This window comes from Sesamum indicum, linkage group LG3 (genome assembly GCF_026168435.1).
Source record: "Sesamum indicum cultivar Baizhima isolate 11 linkage group LG3, ASM2616843v1, whole genome shotgun sequence".
Taxonomy (NCBI): domain Eukaryota; kingdom Viridiplantae; phylum Streptophyta; class Magnoliopsida; order Lamiales; family Pedaliaceae; genus Sesamum; species Sesamum indicum.
In genome coordinates this window covers 3918510-3936516 of record NC_142659.1, presented here as the reverse complement: position 1 = coordinate 3936516, position 18007 = coordinate 3918510, and the positions used below count along the sequence as shown (strand labels likewise).

The following is an 18007-nucleotide window of genomic DNA, read 5'->3' as shown; positions in this document are numbered from 1 at the left end:
ATCGGCCAAATTTGGCTTCCCGCCGCACCTGCAATTTTTTCAGTGCATCCATGGACGCATAGTCACCATCAACCACTCTGTACGCCAGATTCAAGAACTCCTCAATATTGAATTCAGCCAGCGACTGGTTTGCATCACCTTCTTCATTGTCATCGCTAGGGTTCGTTTGGCCAAACCCTAGATACGATTTATCCCCCCCCTCCCCCCCATCATCAAGACTTTTCTTTTATCCATAGGAATCCGACCTCCATCCCCAATATTACTAAAGCAATCGTCTGTATCCGGAGAGGAGCCAATTTCTGTCGTCTTCCTCCCCAGCGCCGCGTCTCCCATGCAAAACCCTTATTTCGAAATTCCTCAAGTTCTTGGATTTTCAAACACAGAATCTTCTGCTATAGCAATTAGTTTGGAATCGCGGCCTGGCTGAAACAGCACAGCAATTCAAAATCAAAAACCGCTGCCCAACTTGTGATTCTTGCTGTTACTTCTCAGACTCTTGGTAGCAAAACACAGACTTATCGTATTCAATGCAGCAGCAGATTTCTTCTCATCCCAAATAATATTGGTCACATCTAGATACGTATTAAAATCTTCTTGAATATATGGTCAAGTGCGACTCGTAGTTTCCGCCCTAGCATTTATTACTGAGTGTACTTTTTTTAGGGGTCATTTTCTAGATATTGGATGTCAATTATTATTATGTTTGTTCAATTTTAGAAGAAAATCGTGATTTCCGTGCACTATAACTAAAATTTGAATGAAATCTTATAGTTGGAATTGAATTTCCTATTTTAAATCAAATTACAAACTTTATTCTAATTAGTATATATATATATACACCATATATATAATTTATTTTAAATAAAATAATCAATGTAATTTTTATATATGTGGATATATATAGTAAAATAAAATAAAAAATAAAAAAAAAATATAGAATAGAAAATTCCATGTGTTTTTTTTGTACCCGTAAAACATCATATTCTTCCATCCACAATTTCCATTAATACAAATTGCAATATATATATGAGGTGCAAAATCAATTTGCAATAAAGATGTAGCTTGCATATTATTTAGTTCCTCGTCTCAAATTGAATTTTTTTATTTCATTCAATATACAGACATTATATATAATATTTTTTTAAGTAATATATATGACATAAATTAATTATATATATCATATGTTTAATATTAAATAAAATAAAAGATACTACGTCTCTCATCTCACCGCCACTCACCACTCCACTTATTGCAATGGTCATTAATGACAATTGGTAAGGCCACCGGCAGACCAAACAGGCCACCGGTCTCTGTTAGAATTTTCTGTCTGTTATACCTATAAAAGAGGACACTCGCACTAAGCAAATTAAACCGATCGAGCAAGAAAAATAGGATGGGTTCTCTTCCAAGCCCACACTTTGTCATCTTCCCTTTCATGTCTCAAGGCCACACCATCCCTATCCTCTACCTCGCCCGACTCCTCCACCGCCGATCCGCCGCCGTCACCATCTTCACCACCTCTGGAAACTCCCCTCCAATCCATGCATGTCTCCAGGACACCGATGTCTCAGTTATCGAACTCCCTTTCCCTCAGAACATAGAGGGCATCCCTCCCGGCGTAGAGAACACTCACAAATTGCCATCCATGGCCTGTTTTCTCCCTTTTGTCCAATCCACGAAACTCATGCAAGAAAGCTTCGAACAGGCCCTCGAATCCCTTACCCCTCCTGTTTCCTGCATAATTTCTGACGGGTTTCTCGGGTGGACTCTAAAATCTGCTAAAAAATTTGATGTTCCGAGGTTTGTTTTCTTCGGGATTGGAAATTTTTCATTTACTATGTACCAGATCTTGGTCACGGAAAGGCCTCATGCAGGAACGAATTCGCCGGATGAGCCCTTTTCCATGCCTGATTTTCCAGGGCTCACGCTGACAAGAAATGACTTCGACCCACCGTATAATGATATCGAGCCGTCGGGCCCGTATGTGGAGTTCATGGCGGAACAGATGGCTGCGGCGGCGATGAGCCACGGGATAATCGTGAACAGCTTCTACGAGCTGGAACAATGTTACGCTGATTATTGGAACAAGAAAATTGGCCCAAAAGCTCTGTGTGTTGGCCCACTCTGCATGGAGGCGGCGGCGCCGACACAGGCCCTGGAAAAGCCGAGTTACACACAATTCCTGGACGGAAAATTGGCTGAGGGTGAACCCGTTTTGTACGTTGCTTTCGGGACTCAAGCAGAAGTGTCAGCGGAGCAACTGCAAGAAATTGCTGCGGGATTGGAACAATCTCAGGTGAGTTTCTTGTGGACTTTGAAGCCCAAAGGGTTGGAATTCTTGCAGAAATTTGAAGAGAGGGTGAAGAGTAGAGGAATCGTGGTGAAAGACTGGGTCGATCAGCAACAAATCCTCCGGCACGAAGGAGTAAAAGGGTTTCTCAGCCACTGCGGATGGAACTCAGTGATGGAGAGCATATGCGCCGGCGTACCCATTCTTGCGCTGCCGTTCATGGCGGAGCAGCATTTGAATGCAAGATTTGTGGCGGAGGAAGCTTGCGTGGGGCTGAGGATCATGCCGAGGAGCGGATCCGTCCGGGGATTTGTGGCTGCGGAGGAGGTGGAGAGAAAGGTGAGAGAGCTGATGATGGGGGTTGAGAAAGGAGCGGAGGTGCGGAAGAAGGTGGAGGAGTACCGCGACGCTGCGTGCGATGCCGTGAAAGAAGGCGGTTCATCGACTCGCACGTTGGATATGCTGATTGATGAGGTTGCCCGGAAAAGACAGACATTTTCCTCGGGCGGGAGTGCAGCGTGTTGTCCTGACGGGCAGCGTTTCGATTCCGATCACAAGAGGCAACATGCACAGTTTTAGAATACAAATATCTAAATAACATTATATTTTACATTTTGTTGAATATATAAATGTTATATGAATAAAATTTACATAAATTATATATTAGTCAAAACATTTTACATACCATATGCGATTCCTAAAATTAAATAAAATAGAAAATACTTACACTTATCGAGTTAACTTATTATATTAAATACAAAATGTGGATATTCATATTTAGTAAATGCCCACATATTTGTTAGGATCCGTGGTCCTGACATTTTAATTATGTTTTTTACATTATATGCATATTATATTATAAATATATTATACTTGTTATATAATTGGTTCAAATTTGACTAAATTCAATTTGAATTATTATTTTTCGGAGTGTCTTATATTCTCTAATTTTGAAATCAATTATATTGTCTTTTGTTGTTATGGAGTCGGAATTAAAAAAAGAAAAAAAGAAAAACTTATCCAACTGATATTTAATGTTTTGTGCGTTAAGTATATAATTGAATGACACATGCCCCTTATATTTTTAAAAAAGAGCAAATTACAAGAATTTTCAGTAAAATTTATTTAATTACAAATATTCTCTGGTTATATAAAAATTTATAGATATTCCACCTGAAATTACAAATATTTTAATAAATTCCCCCTACAATGAACTGTTAAATGAGGTAGTTGTTAGGGTATTTTTTTAAAAAATATTCAATCATCTACCTGCACAACGTATTTTGCACTAACTATCGTATCATTTGTAAGTTCGATTGATTGACCTGGAGTCATTAATTGTCTCATAAAAAGGATTTTACTTTGAACCTCGAAAAATATTTTTTTTGTCCGAAGCTGTACGGTTCAAATTAAATTATTTATATTGTGATTATATTTATCATGTGATTGATGTACGATTATCAAAAAAATGACGGAAACTTTGGATTTAGCAAGGCGTATGGAAGCAGCTCACGAGTCGCAGGAAGGTTGCAGTCTTCCACACTGCGTCGATTGCCTGCCGCTCTGTTAGCAACTTAGTCCTGAAAGTTGCGCCCCGTTCCTCGTACCGGCACACATCTCAATGGCTGCGCTTCTCCAAAACTATATATAAAAAGAACTGTATTATTTGATGATGTCAAGGTTGCATGTATCAGTTGTACGGAGAATTCTATACATTCATGTTCGATGACGTACATTTGGGTACCCAAAGAAGGATGGGTAGAATTCTCGATGTTTATATAACCCCAAGAAGGCGATTCTACAACCTTTTTCTTTTTTTTTTAGAAGAAACATATATATAGAGATAATTAAATTTTTTTTAAAAAATTTAATGTAATTAAATGTAAATTATTTATAGTTTGAAAAATTATATCTAATATCTTGATGTGTATTTTCGTTTAACAAATAATTAAGTTTTTTAACAATTAAAATTAACTGAATTTGTTGATATTAATAAAAAATTAAAAAAAAATTATATTTACCTCCGATTGGCTTATTACTGATTTATTGCAGGTTAAATATATATGTTTAGGAAAAATCCAAGAACCCCTATGATTTCATAAATGTTTAAAAAATTCCTGTGAAAATTAAAGTATCAATTACACCTTCTATGATATAAAATAAAGTTAAATATTGAGCATATTTAACGGACTAAAAGAATAATTTTTCTATATAAAATTTAATATAAATGATTTTGAAGATATATCTTTTCCATATAAAATTTTTTCTAAATAAGTTTTATATATTGTAGGCATATTTTAATAGGTCCAGGTTGACCAGAACGGGCATTTTAGTAATTGTCTCTGAAAAAATAGATTTAAGTTGACCAGGGAGTGGTATGAGTCATTATTCATAATATATGGGTGATTTTTTTATATTTAAATCACAAGGGGTTTTTCGATATTTTCTCATATCATAGAGAGTCAAATGAATTTAACTGTATATTCTTTTAACTAAATTACTCTCATACATCTTCACGCGTTAATGCATGTGCACATGTATATCTTCACCATTATAAGAATAATTTAGTTGGAAAAAAATTATTTGACCGGCAACAAGTCAGTAATAAATCAAGAGATGGTAAATATCAATTTTTATTTAATTTTTTTTTTTTGTTAATATCAGCAAATTTGGTGAATTTATACTAATGAAGGGATTTATTTATTAAACAGAAGCAAATATCAAGGGTGCTAAATATAATTTTCTAAACCACAAAAAATTTTATGTAGTTACACCAAATCAGAGCAAGTGAATGTAATTATTCCATACACACACACATATATATATATATATATATATATTTAAAGGTTCAAACTAAAATTTTAATTATCTTACGAATAACGGGATTCTTGTTTTCTTTTTCTTTTTTTTCCTATTTATGAAGCAGTTTGCGGGTATATAATGGTATCTAGACTGCATTAAAATGCTAGTGATCTTATCAAGGTACTCGTGGTTCACCTCATAGTAGACTAGGGACGGCAACAAGTTCAACTTCATTTATCTATGAACAAATTTGGATCTCAAAAGATCGTTATTATAAGGATGGCAATGAATTGGGTATTGACTCAAACCATCCCACTTGTAGATGGGCTCTCTAAATTGTATCTACAAAATTCAATGAATTACGTCTTTTGAGTTTAAATAAAACGAATTACGTCTTTCCATCTCTTGAGTATTACATAATTATAAAACTCCTTGTTCCTTGTACAAATATTACAAAATTTAATCCCGCACACACACGCATATATATATATATATATATATACGTATTTTAAAAATATTCTTGCACTTAACAGGTTTTTAGAAATTGCAAACTTAGTGTAGTTGTCCATTTCAATCCATTTCAATCCTTGAGGCGGCAGCAAAGTCCACAGCACAATCAAGCCTTTTGACCTTAGCATGAATGAAGACAACTTGGAGCGGCCACTTGCTGAGAAGTTTATAACTTCTTTGCCTATGAATGAATATGCTATGAAGCCCCTACAGCACCAATAATGCCCCTCTCCTCAACATAGCAATTTAATGCCATTCTTGTCAATTGTCAGACTCATTCTACAGAATCCATTCATGGCATTGAAACCTTCTTTTACATGATTTTAAAGTTTCAGTATGACTTAAAACCACAAAACGGAAGTTCTATTTCCCCCAACTGTTTAGTATGTCAAGAATTTTTCTTTTTTCCTTCTTCACTTTAGCTTTCATGGAGTTATGATCCATAATCACATGCCGGTAGCAAACACCAAGACGTGAGCAACCAATTAAGTACGCACCCGTAATCGGGCCCAAACACCAACACTTGAGCAACCAATTAAGTAGGCACCCATAATCGGGCCGAAGACACAAACATACCACAGCTTATGCCACTGCAAAAGTACCGAGCATCCATTCTTTAAAATTCCCAAGTCTTTCACATCTCAGACATGTGATATATACGTGTGGGTGGGTGTTGGTGTGGGTGTCCAACAGGAAGCAAACAATTTACAAAAGCATATGGAGTAAAAAATTTCAGAGATTAGAAACATAGTAACTGCATCAACTTGGGAACAACAAGACCCTGTTTAGAATCTTTAGATCATAACATTGATTCGGTAGAATAAAGGATGTGCTAATAGTAGCTAAAGTTTTATATCAAAGTATCACAGGTGGAAACATAGCTCACAGCAATTCAATCATGTAGATTTAGCCTCACTCTTCTCAGGGTTGCTCTCCAATTCCCTCCTCAGCTGCAGGGAGAAATCGTCGTTCACATCATCATCATCCCAGTCATCTTCCCATTGCTGAGTTATTTCCTTGCCTTCTTTGTCATCCCACTCTACAGATTTCACGTACGTGTAAAACGAAAATGTTAGAGGAGTGCAAAAATATGGAGTACTATAAGTAGGTTCTAAGACAAGTTGAAAAATAATTAACATATCGTCTTAAAATAAACTCAACCGGAGAGAAGTTGGGGGGGGGGGGGGGGGGGGGGAATAGTCCAATCAGAACAAGACAAGAACAAAATAAGGGGAAATAACATTTTTCGTTTAATAACTTGGGGCATTTCCACTTTTAATCCCATTGGTCACAGGATTTTCAGTTTTGGTACCATAACTTTAAAAAGTAGCACTTTTGGTCCCATGACATCTTTCCGTTAGATGTTTAACAGAAATGCCACATGGCAATTAAGTGCATGGGACAAAAAATTGCTACTTTTTGAAAGTAATGGGACTAAGAGTGAGAATCCCGTAACATATCGGACCAAAAGTGTAGAGACTCTAACAGCCACTTGCTATTTTCCGTTGAAATATATAACGGAATGTGTCATGGGACAAAAAGTGCTATATTTTGAAGTTACGGCCCTTATGGGGCTAAAAGTGAGAATCCCGAATCAATAGGACCAAAAGTGGAAAGGCCCTAAATTACGGCACAAGAAGTGCTATTTCCCCACAAAATAGCATAGCAGTTGAATCATTTACCAATCAGGAGTTAGAGTTACTGATGCAACTAGCTTTTCTTGCATCATATGATCTCAGTTTGGAATTGAATTAAGCGTGGCAAATGTAACCTCAACCCACCGGATCACATGCATAAAAGGACAACTAACAATCACCTCCCAATATAGCAAAATACTTTGTGTTCAAAGAAATGGTGGGAAGTCATCCAAGTATAATACCATCAATAAGAGCTTTATAACTTCTAAAACACTTCTACTTCAGCTCGAACTCCATTTCTTCGCTATTCGTTCCATAGGAAACACCATTACAGCAAGAAAACTTTTCCATTGTTATTGAACAAAAAGAAAACAGGGAAGGAAAATTTCAAAACTATTTATACAAAGCAAAACAAAAGTTGTTCAATAGAACCCAACACAATCTTCCATCATCATCATCATTGCAAGCTCAAACAAGAAAACGTAGCAAGAAGACAATGAACAAAATAATAACAGAAGAACAGTCTCCATTAATCACAACAACTCCTTTTACTCAATGAAATGACATGCAAGATTCAAAAGCATACAATTTTTTCTCCATTGTATATATTTTGGCCCAAAAACAAAAGAAAGAAAAGAACCACCTTGATCAATCTCAAACTCCTCGAACTCATCATCGTCTTCAAATAGATCCATCTTCACTTCCTCAGTAGCGGGCTTTGGTTGTTCGGTCGCCATTGTCTGCAACCACCAAGACCAACAAAATATTCAAGAAAATTACATATATACAAAAGCATACGCAACTACACGGAATAAAATGCACAAATAGCAAAAATCTACTCCAAAACCTAAAACCCTAGCCTACCGTTACCATTTTGTGCGTGTTTGTCAATTACATGTATAGACAACAAGAACATCAGATTTAGAGTACAATCAACTTACAGAGATTTTTTCAGCAAAGAAGAATCCGAATTCCTCGCGCAAGTTTTCGGGAGAAAAATGTGTCGATCATTCTGGAACAACGAGGGTATAAAAATTAAAAACCTGCTAAATCCCCGCTCCACGACGTCGTTTAGTGCGTTTGAGCAATTTCTGCCAAATTTCACACTACCCCCTTAAGAACATAGAAATAGCACTTCACTCCCCAACATTGGCAACTTATTAGCAGTTTGAACCATATGGCCAATTTGTGCCTACAAAAATCACTGAAAATTTGGAGATCCCATCAACATTGCTTCCATTGTAGCTCTTAGACCAATTCCAACTATGTTCGATCGATCGTTTCCATCCCTTCTCAAAATTTCGAGCACGTCTCTTACGTTATTCTATCAAAGAAAGGATATATTTCGACTAAATTTCATGCTGAAATTATCAAAGTTTTGAAGTAAATAATACAGTCAGCCAACAGCATAGGATCAAACATGATCTCATGAACTGTAATGGAAGAATCAATATTATTACTATCACAAAGGTGCAATCTTGGATAACCAAACATATTACTTATCACACTGTTTTATTACAACAAAGAATTGGTACAGACGTGTATCTATTCCTCACCAATGAGGCTACTTAGCTCCCAAAAAATCGAGCTAATGTATCTGAGCAATCAACCTACAAGCTATAAATGTTCGACACAAACATCCTGTGTGTTCGATGTATTTACACGTGAAATGCAACTAAAGTGCTTGAAAACTTCACCACACATTGACAAATTGTTCTTGATGGACCTCCTTGACCAGACGAGACGACCTCATTTCACAAAATTTCTGCAGGATTTTGATGAGGGATCGCGCTTTTCTGCCAGCATGTGATGTCCCTTCAGTCAAAAGTGAATACAGTGTGGACATAAGAGAGGTGTCCGTTGCTAAAATGGACACAACGTCTGCTCCACAGTTGAGGCACAGAGAATGTAGGATTGAAACACAGTGTTCTTTTCCAGCACGGCTGTCTATCGATTGCAGCAACCTCAGGATTAAGGGCAGAGCTGAAGCCTGCAGAATTTCCATTGATCCATCAACGCTATCTGCCAATGTGGACAGAACGGCTAACACATCAGTCTTGAGCTCCACTCTGTCAGACGACTCCAATAGGCCTAATAGTGCTGGCACTGCTCCGGCTGCTATGGCCCTCTGTCGGTTTCTGTGGTAGAAAAGTAAAGCGAAAAGAGCCACCACCGAGTTTTTCTTCCCACAGGGTGTCCCTTCTTTGATCAACTCTAACAAGGCAGGGATGGTTTTGCCGTTTTCTCCAATCATCTTGCGGTGTTCATGAACTGAGGAGAGGTAAAAGACGGTGGCTGCTGCGATTTGCCTGGATTCTAACCTCATGCCGTTTTGAAGCACTGCTAGAATTGAACTCAAGCCCCCATTTTCGATTATTGCTTTCTGCCCCCTTGGCTGCTTCGATAGCTTCAAGAGAGCAGAAATCGCATTTTCTTGTGTTCCTGGATCAGTTGAAGCAAGCAATTCCAGGAGTGGTGGAATGGCACCTGACTCGATCAAACAGGACCTGTTGAACAAATTCGACTTGGCCAGCAGCCGAATTTCGTAGGCTGCCTTGTTCTTCTGATAATCCGCCCCGTATCCAAGGCTCAAGGTGAGAAATTCAGATAGAAATCTGATAGCTTGTGCATTGGCAGGACTTCCCGGTAAAATCGTCCGGGAAATATCATGATTTTTCTTGCTCGATTTCGCAAGTGAAATCCCATATTCTGCACAAAACTGTTGAATAAGCTTCTTAAGGCTTGTGTTAGGCACCATTTCTGTGCTTGTGAGCTTCTCTCCTGTTTTGGGACACACCAAATTCCCCGATCTCAGCCATTTCTGTATCGACACACGGTCATATGTCTGCCCTGTCGATACCGTCACTGGATCAGTCATCAACTCCAGGGATATCGGGCAACGAAAATCTTCAGGATTCAAGCAAGTAAGCACTTCAAAGTTACTGTTTCTCCCTTCTGACCGATCAATAACTCCAAAATCACAATCCTCAAACAGAACTGCTCTGCAGTAGCTCAACAACCCAAGCAAACTGCTCAACAAAGGCACCTCTCTCTCATTTCCATCCAAATACTCGGCCCGAATCTCCTCATCCAAGAACCTGATCTCCCTGTGACACTCAGCCCATGTTTTGATATCCAGATGGCCAAGAATCCTCCTGATCATAAACGGGTCCGGCTCAAACCTGTTCTCGAACTGGTTCAGAACTAAAATCACTCTCTTCATCGCTGTTTCGTCTGCCGGATCAATCTCCATTTTCGCCTTCCTCGCCTGCTTGGTCAGCATCTCCACCAGCTCTTTAGTTTCAGACGAAACTTCAATCGAACTCAACGGAAGAACATCCAGGGCAGTAGCAACAGCCCGAATCAGAGACCGGAATTGAGTCGCCACGAAATGGGATTTCATCAGAATCAAGATCCTCCCCCCTTCCCGGGCGCAATCCTCCAGCAAGAACTGAATCTTCTGAAACGTGAGGTGGAGCTCCGACAAGCAAAGAATAACCGAGTCCGGTAAACTCAGGCCATGGTCCCTAACCTCCTCGAAAAACATCAAAAGAATCAAAATTTGTCGAATCGTTTCGCGGGCTTTCCGTCTTTGCGTCGCGAAGAACCTGAACTGGTAATTGCATATAACCTGTGAAAGTGCGATCAAAGACTCCAGAAGGGTCGCCGGAGATATGCCTTCACAGGGATGAACCGCCGGAAATTTCAGAATCCGGCGATCATTCCGGTCAAATTTCTGGATCATTTGCAGCAGAAGAAGATTGGTTTGGGTTTTGTCACTGTCTTTCCCTTCAGAGTTGAGGCAACTGAAAAATGGGAGTATTTGAATTTCAGTTGGTGAAAATATATGCGGGGGGTTTAACCGCAGGATATTTTTGTGACACGTGGCGGAAATCTATGAGTGAAATGATTGATACTTGTCCTGGGAAGATACTAGACACGTTCGTCGGACACGTGTGCGAAATGAAGTGGGCGATGATGTTTCTTGGATCTTGTCATGTCGAAAGCCCTTAAAGGCTGTGTTTGGTTGGTACATTAGAATAAAAATTTATTCAAATTAAATTTGACCGAATCATATCAGTCATAATATTTTAAAAAATGATTTCATATTATCCGAATTATGGTTTATTAGAATATGACAATACCGTAATAAAGTGAAAATGACAATATTGTCATGTACAAATTTTGACATTTTTTACGTCCTATATATGCACATAGGTAGCATTCGATTTTCCCATTTTGAGATTTTAATTCATTGATCAAAGGGTTTGACTCAACCTACCTACTTATATAGATTATAATTCAAGTAGAAGAAATTGCAATACATATAAACTAAACATAACAATAAATTACAATATATTCATATAAAATGCGATAAATAATATCAACCCGTCTGTTGAAACTTGAACGTTTGACGTCATACTTACTTATGGGACCCTAATCTTAATTCCGATATTAAAATCTTATTGTTGGAAGCAAAATTATGTGATGTTCAAAAATTCGCGTATCGAGTTAAAAAACATGGTAAATTATAATAGGTTGTCTTAAGATTTATCGTTATTACAAATACTTTTCGTTATTTGAAAAATTACAAGTGCCTCATTAAATTAACTATCGTCTTACAAATACCCTCTATAACGATGGAGTATTTGTTAGATGACTGTTAAAACCAGAGGAACGTTTATAGTTTTTTGAATAATTAGAGGATAAATTACAATGACATCCTCTAAGGTTTGACATATTTACGAATGCCTCTCGTTGTTTAGAAAAATACTAATACCGTCCTGATTTTGGTGGTCATCTGACAATTAGCTTATTCTGTTAATCCCCGTTAGGTTTTCATCCATTTTTTGTGATGAACTAACTAAGACGCTCTTTTGGATTAAAATTTGTAATTTTATTTATTTTCTAAAAATGTTTTGATTTTTTTTATTAATGGAGTGAATTATTTTTTATATAATTTTTTAAATTTTTTCATCCACATCGTTCGATTTTGTTATGAATTTTTATTTTTTTCTTAAAAAAAATGCATTAAGTGCATAGTCGACAATTTACGCCTTCATTCAAAAATTATATAATTACATCAAATATCAATGAGACATTTATAATAGAGGATATTTATAATTATGTTAAATTTTAGGAGAGGTCGTTGTAATTTGTCATATAATTATAATAAATTTTTGAAAAGCCCGTTATTTTGCGCCAAACATGTCCTCCAGTAGCGCACTACAAAATTTGTCGTTGCAAATACTGTATTGGAATTATTTAGCAACGGACGCGTACACGTGGAGACTGATTAGACAAAAACCTGTTCTTTCAGAAACGATTTGAGGCAATTAAGATTACTGCCGAAAGTGACAAAGAGTTTGATTTTTGGGCTAAGTTTGATTAATAATTATTAATCATTATATAATTACGTGTGCTTTCTTCTGATCTCGGAGAATTTACACGTGTTTATTGCTAAATCTTCACATGGTTGAGGATTAATCATGGGATTAAGAATAATATTCTAAGTCGTGTTTGGCTTAGTTCATGCACCAATTGACTTGTGAATGCTGCATCTCTTCATCAGGATTGTTTAGCTTTAGATGCAATCAATGCCCTCACATTATTGATGGGTAAAATATAACGGGTTCTTTTTTATTTGCAGAGTTACAAATATTTTTTAAAATTAATAATCGTCTAATAAATACTCCCTTCTGGCAGTAGTGTATTTGTTAGTCGGTCGTTAATTCTATGGGAGCATTTATAATTTTTGAAATAATGGGGGGAGTATTTGTAATTATGGCAAATCTTTGAGGAGCTCGTTATAATTTACCATATTTTATTCTTATTATCAAAGTTTAAAACGACTGTATCAAGAACATCTTATATCAAGTGGGCTACTGTGACTCTGTTGTGAATAAATTATACACAGATTCACGTCGCACATCAATTGTTACATTCTCTTAGTCAAATATATAACACAATAAGAACTATTTTTCAATAGAACACCAAAGGGCTTCACAGATTTCGATAATTGTGGGCATTGCCGAAGATACTGGCCGTCTGTTTTTGACGGGCAACGATTCTATTGGTTAGATCCGTTCGTGATTTGAGAGCGAATTTTCATAATTTACATTATTTTTAATCGATTACAATTATTAATATCAAATATTTGTATTTATATAACAACAACCGACAATCATAACAATCGTATACTAACCATAAATATTAAATACATATATCTCATCAACAACTGCTGTTAAAGCATAACAACACCTACTATTAAAATAGAATACATCTCCATACAAATTGATGGGATTTTCAACCCATAATTTTAAAATCGTAGCACTTCAATTTTATCAATTGAGCTAACGTATCGATAATTCAGAGTATTGGTCAAACTGGAGTCGGTACGCATGCAGACAAGTCAATGATATATGTTATGTTCCTTCCCTTGTAGTACGACATGATGCAGTTTTTTGCCTTTATTAGAAAGCAATTCTATTGCTTCAAGCAATATTATCTGGTTTTCTCCTAATTTCTTAAAAAATATATTTTGGACTGTTATGTCATTAAATTTGTCGAATATTCCGTATATATCGAACTAATATTTCTTTATCGTAGTAGGGATAATTATCATAAAATAATCTCGTGTTTATAAAATTATGAAATTGTTTCATTTTTTTTTCCCCGATTCTTTTTAAGAAAAGGGTACCCTCTAAATATGAAATAAGGAAAAAATACAAGCAACCCTGTTGTGATATCGCAAAATGAGTAAATTACCCCCTTGTGAAAAAATAAATAGCGATTTACCTCCCTATATTTTTTAACATACAACAATTTATCCCCCTATGATTTTTAAAATGAAGCAATCTACCTCCCTATATAAGGAGGTAAATTATTCCATTTTAAAAAGTATAGAGAGGTAAATTGCTATATTTTTTTCATAGGAGGTAATGTGCTCATTTTTAATATCACAGGAGGATAAATTACTATTCACGCTATAAAATAATACCGACGGAGCAATTTTATCACTTTATATGGGTTTTTGTCTCATTTTATGTTAGAAAAAAAATCAATCAATCGTAGTTAGTTTTGAAATCAATCAGATAATAATATAAATAGTTCTGAAAACCAATTCGCAAAACAAACACGTTAGATCGAAATGAGAACAACAACAAATTACAAATATTGTTTTAACAAAAATTAAAATAGAAAACTTAGTTGTATCATAACAACTCTTTGTCCAAACAGGATACCAACTACATCACATAATATTTTTATTTGTTTTGAAGAAATTATACGTCCAATATAACCATGCACCGGGTACTACGCCTCCTTTTAGGATAAGACGGTTCTATTTTTATATTGCGATTTATAGAAAATGACACCATCATTTTTACCCTCAATCTAACCTATGGATTCCAATATGAATTGATATCCACAGTTAGATTACATGTCGTTACAATTAAAAACTAATGCATGCCAATTACAATAAATTATATGAGTTTACTGTAATTTATTTTATTGTTTTAAGTTATATTTATGTATTGATCGAATTAATATGTAATTAAATTTTTTATTAATTGAGATATTGATACAATTATATAATTTTTATTTTTTTAGTGAAAAAAAAAATTCCAAAGGGACACTACATCACTATTTATTCGAGTGCCGTATGCCCACAAAATTGAGGTAAGAAGTCCAGTCAGCAGCACAAGTCCAACGACCAAAATTTAAGACGAAAATGACTTGTTAACAAATCTAGAATTTTCACAAATTAATTTAGAGTAAAAAAATTTATCCACCTAAAAAAATAATATAAACTATGGGATGTTTTACTATTCTAAGATGATGTATGATACAATTTTTTTTTTTTTGGTAATTTCTTTTAAATCAAATACTCTTTTATAAAATTATTGTTAATTTCATTTCAAGGAAAGAGAATATCAGTGAAACAATTAAATAATAATATTGAAATTATCACTAATTATAAATATATGAAGTACTCGACATCAATATCTAACAAAAACTATTACAATAATCATATCCTGCTCAATAACACCTACTATTACAGTAGACAATAATTCCTACTATGCAGTAGACCAACTTCTGCTATACAGCAGACAACATCCCACGCACCTAGTGGAGTTCGAAACCATGAAATCTCAAATTATGGGGGCTTAGCTTCCCCAACTGAACTAGGCCTCATTGGCCAAAGTTGCATAAATTATTTTTAATAGGGATAATGTTTAGGTAAATATTTTCACTAGATATAATCAGTGACAAAAAAAAGTATACGAAATTGTCACTAATACCCTCTCAACATTTTTCCCGAAGCCCCAAAACGAAGGACGTAGGCCCTTACTGTGCAACCTAGGGGGGTTGGCCTTGTTGGCTCGTGAGCAAAGTACCAAGTTCATAATTCATATATTTATATTAATTTGACAAGCCCAAAAGTAAGCAAAATACAACATAAAATTAAGCAAACAACAGGGATGCACCCAAACACGTTCTTGATATTTTGGGAGACATTATACTGAAAAATCTCTAACAAATTTACTTAGATTTGCAGCAATTGCCCTGTCAATGGCAGGTAAAACAACCATAGAGGTAAGTTGTGCCATTTGCTCTCACACACTCTTTACTCTCAATTGACAGCAAGATTCTTGCGTATTTGTGTACTCCACTCACATATTTACACATGTATTTCAGTATTTTATCAAACTATCAGCCCATATTCTTATTTCAAGTATTTCTTTTTTTATTGTTGGCAATTCATTTACTGATTTAAGCATCGAAATTCTAACACATATTTTGCAGGTTAGTCCTCCATTGTTCTTAGAATGTTTATAAAGATCCTTCGATCATTGTGGTGCTACTGGACTCCAATATGAATCATTAATAATAAAAAAATTAATAGTTACATACGTACAGCAAGCAAGAAGCACACCAAAATAATTGAAAACTAGTTTGATATCTAAATTAATTATACGGTGAGTATAATATATTGATTATATAATTATTTGTGTATAATTTTAAAAAAATAATTAATTACATGATAAATATATGATATTTATTGGGAGTATTTGCAAAAACTTTTTGCTTTTAAAAAAATAATTTTTGTAGAAAAAGTTGACAATTGCAGCTGAATCAAAAGTGAATAGTATTTGTAAAAAAAGTAAAAAAACAAACAAAATCTAAATTGAATAGTATTTAAGGAAAATTCACTTTTAAAACAAATTTAATTGTTTAAGACCATTTTGTCCCATTTGTTAAAATGATACTATTTTTTTTATTATATATGAATTTGTTGCTTGTCAATAATAATTATTCTTCATAAGAAATAATATATTTTATTTTGAGTAATATATTTTATTTTTAATTTTTTAAAAGTATTAAAAAAAAGTGAATGCTTATTTAATAATACTCCACTAAGTAATATAATTATTGATTCATACACAATAATTAAATTTTGCATGAATGCAAAAAAATTATTTTATTAATTAATCATAGCCATTTAATTTATATTTTTAATGGTAAAAGAATAATATAATTAGATCATATAACAAATAAAATATAAAAACTATAAAATGTTTAATATGTGAAAAGTGTAAACTTTATTATTAAATTATTCGAATTATTAAAAATTTCAATATAAACTTTGAATATGAAATTTTAAAAATAAATTAAAAAAATAGTAAAATTGAATTAAAATTATTACAATGAGCGTAAATTAGTAAAAAGTAAATTTGAATTTATTTAAAAAAAAGTTAAAGCAGCTTTAAGCACTCTCCAAAATACTTCTAACTTTTTACCTAAAAACGCTTTTCGTAATAATTTTAAAAACAGACGCTAATATTCCAAACACCTCAAAAATACTTTTTTAAGATTGACGCAAACACCTCGTGATGCGAGTAATTTATATATATATATATATAGAGAGAGAGAGAGAGAGAGTGATGAAAGAGAGGATGTGAATATTGGCAAATCATATCAACGTCATGGTGTGTGAGTTGTAATGGAAGAGGGGTTTACGTGGACGAACGACGTCGTGACAATCAATCACAGCGCGTTTTGGAATATTTATAGGTGTTTAATTACGTATGAACTGAAGATTAACGAGCTTCGGCATAACCGCACGATGAGGGTACGTGGATTATTTTGAGCTGTTGATGTATTAGTGATGTGATATGGACCATTTTCCCATATATTATCTTATCTTATCCTAATACTGGTGAGTATGTACTTGGAATCCCATGGAAAATATTTATTTATTTGTTTATTATTAGAATGTATTTTTAATAAAAAAATATAAAATTTTAATTATTATTTTAAAACATACAGTCTAATAACAATTATTTAAAAAAAAATCGATTAGCATCGTTACTTCAAATAAAATCACATAATACGATTGTTATCAATTCTGCAATATTAAATTTATTATTAATTAATGATTAGAAAACCCATTAATTAAAAAAAAAATATGTAAAAGTTGTTATTCCAAGAACGCTTTGCATTAATACTGCAAATTCAGTTTGCAGTATTTCTACAATTTTTTTAAAATATTAAAATTATAAATTAACTCATAATGTACCTCATAATCATCAACATGGAGTCGGGAAAACTGCAATTTACATCCCATAACTAATTAGTTTATTTGTGATTTTAATTTTATTATTTTACAATTCAGCAAATTTAATCCCACAAGTCCAAAAACATTGCAATTTATGTCCTATCACCCATATCAGTTAAATTGTTAACGGAAGGAGAGCGTGCACGT

At 34.5% G+C, this 18007-nt stretch overlaps 3 protein-coding genes across 3 annotated transcripts; 1 reads left to right on the top strand and 2 right to left on the bottom strand.

Moving 5' to 3' along the window:
• The first annotated feature begins 1286 nt into the window (after positions 1-1286).
• LOC105157194 (UDP-glycosyltransferase 90A1) lies at positions 1287-2963 on the top strand. The gene has a single exon (XM_011073529.3). It carries the CDS (start codon positions 1394-1396, stop codon positions 2867-2869), a length of 1476 nt encoding a protein of 491 aa, XP_011071831.2. The 5' UTR covers positions 1287-1393; the 3' UTR covers positions 2870-2963.
• A 3357-nt stretch (positions 2964-6320) lies between these two features.
• Positions 6321-8338, bottom strand: LOC105157193 (protein DELETION OF SUV3 SUPPRESSOR 1(I)-like). Its single transcript, XM_011073528.3, has 3 exons — positions 8181-8338; positions 7883-7979; positions 6321-6641 (listed from the first exon to the last, which is right to left on the bottom strand). The coding sequence occupies exons 2-3, from the start codon at positions 7974-7976 to the stop codon at positions 6499-6501; spliced, it is 237 nt and encodes a 78-aa protein (XP_011071830.1). The 5' UTR covers positions 7977-7979; positions 8181-8338; the 3' UTR covers positions 6321-6498.
• A 384-nt stretch (positions 8339-8722) lies between these two features.
• On the bottom strand, positions 8723-11064 carry LOC105157192 (U-box domain-containing protein 19). Its single transcript, XM_011073527.3, has one exon. The coding sequence runs from the start codon at positions 10982-10984 to the stop codon at positions 8933-8935; it is 2052 nt and encodes a 683-aa protein (XP_011071829.2). The 5' UTR covers positions 10985-11064; the 3' UTR covers positions 8723-8932.
• Positions 11065-18007: the final 6943 nt, after the last annotated feature.